Raw genomic sequence first — 2,651 nt, 5'->3', positions numbered from 1 at the left:
GACTTGTGTGTTGTTGTGTCCTTTCTTTTGACTTACTATTTGTAATTGTTTAAGCTCTTACTCTCACTCAAGTAGCCCAGAATTACGTCAGGTAATTGGATTAGGTTGATTGGGATTTTAGTGTCCCAAGCTTAGCTAGTTTCATACATCTAATAAGACTGGTAGGAAATGTGTCTCCACTCCATAAAACATCTTACAAATAAAGTGTTACAAATAAATTCAAAAGAGATATTAGCAATGACAGTTATGTCTTGAATAAAACACAACATCAGAAGTCCTCACTGGTTTTAAGGTTTCAAAGCTTGTAAGTCCCACCCAACAGGGATGTCATGGTGTCATGCACAATGTATGCATGCATGTGCTTAAAAGGGCATACGTCTATAATTACTTGTTTTACACTATGCTTTGTACTGTATCATCCATACATCCATCCATCTCCATCCATCATTGTAGTGACACATTTTAAAGTTAACATTTCTGCACAATTACTTGAAATCCGTTTAACAATGTGGATATTTTCAGAAATCTATTTAAAAAAAAGATCAACCCACTGGCTATACGCTATAGCATCCTCCCGTCTTCCTGTTTACTTTAGTTCCATGCTAAGATATGTAATTTTCAAAACATCTGGCATAAGTTAGTGTCGCTGTCCAAGGTCCTGATCCTGGAACCCCCGGGGAGTCTGGAGCGGTCCAAAGTACCCGGCTGTCGGTCATGTTGACGACAAGGTACTATTTATTGTGGCCGACGGAATATGCTGCTATTTATGCTCCTGATATCAAATGACATACCACTACAGTTGTGACGTGGCTGTTCTATCAGTGTCGCTGCCGAGTTCCAGACTGGAGTGAAGTCAAACTCAACAGACTAATGTCCTGCCTCGCTTGCCGTAGGAAACACTGTGAAAAAAAAAACTGTGGACACATAGACTGTATAACACGATGGTAGTCAGTTAGCCTGCTGTCCATTAAAAGGCTATTTATTATCATGGCAACATGTTCGGTAATAAGTCATAATTTGTCTGTTGATGAAGGAGAATGTGGAGAGGATGTTGCTAAATAATGGGAAACGTTTTTGGGAGAAAGAGTAGTCCTTCGCGTGTAACGGAACAAGACAAAGCCATTTTGGTGAGCTGATAGCGGCTGTAGCAGCAGATTAGACCCCTGACACATAACACAAGGCTACTGTTAGCTGGCTGCAAAGCGTTGGCTACTGGGCAACATGGATTCATGTTAGCCGATGTGTTAAGCATTGGATTTTACGGAAATTTTGCGTTAGACACTTCCTTCTTTAGTCCTGTGGTGGGTGTGTCCGACATCTGTGTCTGTGTGCAGTGATGAAGTCTAACACTAAGTGATAGATAGAACCCCGTTGTACAGTACAAAACACTCCTAAATAAGTTGGTTCAACCTATTAATATATCTGATTTTTCCCAGCAATTGAAGCAGCAGAGAGATAAGCTAAAGCAGTACCAAAAGAGAATCACCCTTCAACTGGAGAAAGAGCGACTTCTGGCAAAGCAGTTGCTGAAAGATGGGAGTAAAGAGTAAGCATGAAAAAGATAACCTACCATTTTCAGCTCAGATGTGAAACAATATCTGTAAGTCCACCATGCAGTCAATGTAAAGCAGGCAACAATAAAAAAAAAAGATAATGATAGTTACAAATTATAAATATGGTTGCAGCTTTAAAAAACCTGAAAATATTGTATTTTTTATTAATTTGTTGTTTCCTAAAGGCATGGCAAAATAGGTAGGTTTTGATTCAAAAAACGCACTACATGCAAACATGTACATTCCTGAGGTGCAGACCCCTGACCCCCTCTGTTTTTTCTTTAATCTCAAATTTCTTTGTTATTGCAGAAAGGCACTGCTGCTTCTTAAGAAAAAAAGATATCAGGATCAGCTACTAGACAAGACTGAAAATCAGATTTCAAACCTGGAGCGCATGGTAAGTTTTCAAAATCCAAGCTAACCGCGAGCTGCAAACATGTGAACAGAATGATAAGTGATAAAGATGATGGTTTATGAATTAATTTATGAGGTGCAGAGAAGGAGGAGGAATACATAAATGTATTCTCCTTACTACTGCTTTTCAAACTTGAGATTTAATTTGTGCTCATGAGAATTTATTTTGTGTTGATTGTTCATTTCATTTTATTGTTATTATCCTTTTTTTACACGTGCAAAATACATTATGAACAAAGCAAACAAACAAATAGGTGCTCATATTTAATGTAGTTAGGATTTATTGATATTGAAATGCCATGTGTAACATAATGAGCCCACTATGCAGTGTGAATTAAAGCAGCATACCTTTTTGATCATCTAAAAGTATTTGCACCTAAGTTTTTGTTTTGTTTGTACTGTGTGTATGTAGTAGTGCATTTTAATGTTTTTTTGTAATGCTTCTATGCTCATATTTGTCAACAGGTTCAAGATATTGAGTTCATGCAAATTGAGATGAAAGTCATTGAGGGGCTTAAGGTTGGCAATTATTGCCTGGAGAGTATGCACCAGGTAGATATGCTTTCATGTTCCTTTCCCGCTGTTTGTGTTTAGATATATACCTTTCACATCTTTGATAACAATCTCCCCCTTAAGGTTTTTTTTTTTTTTATTATACTTTATTAATCCCACAAGGGGAAACTA

At 37.5% G+C, this 2,651-nt stretch overlaps 1 protein-coding gene across 3 annotated transcripts in view; it reads left to right on the top strand.

The window, feature by feature from the left end:
• The first annotated feature begins 650 nt into the window (after window positions 1-650).
• Window positions 651-2,651, top strand: part of LOC116702357 (charged multivesicular body protein 6) — a 6,330-nt gene continuing 4,329 nt past the window's right edge. Inside the window, exons 1-4 of one of the 3 annotated variants that reach the window (XM_032536533.1) lie at window positions 651-1,002; window positions 1,437-1,546; window positions 1,863-1,950; window positions 2,433-2,519. In XM_032536533.1, coding sequence (XP_032392424.1) covers window positions 988-1,002; window positions 1,437-1,546; window positions 1,863-1,950; window positions 2,433-2,519 — 300 coding nt within the window. In that variant the 5' untranslated portion in view covers window positions 651-987. Of the gene's footprint in view, window positions 1,128-1,436; window positions 1,547-1,862; window positions 1,951-2,432; window positions 2,520-2,651 lie in introns of all 3 variants that reach the window. The other 2 variants (XM_032536534.1, XM_032536532.1) reach the window with 2 other exon arrangements.

The sequence above is a fragment of the Etheostoma spectabile genome, chromosome 15 (assembly GCF_008692095.1).
Source record: "Etheostoma spectabile isolate EspeVRDwgs_2016 chromosome 15, UIUC_Espe_1.0, whole genome shotgun sequence".
Lineage (NCBI taxonomy): Eukaryota > Metazoa > Chordata > Actinopteri > Perciformes > Percidae > Etheostoma > Etheostoma spectabile.
The sequence above is the reverse complement of the archived record's forward strand: the minus strand, read 5'-3'. Positions and strand labels throughout refer to the sequence as shown.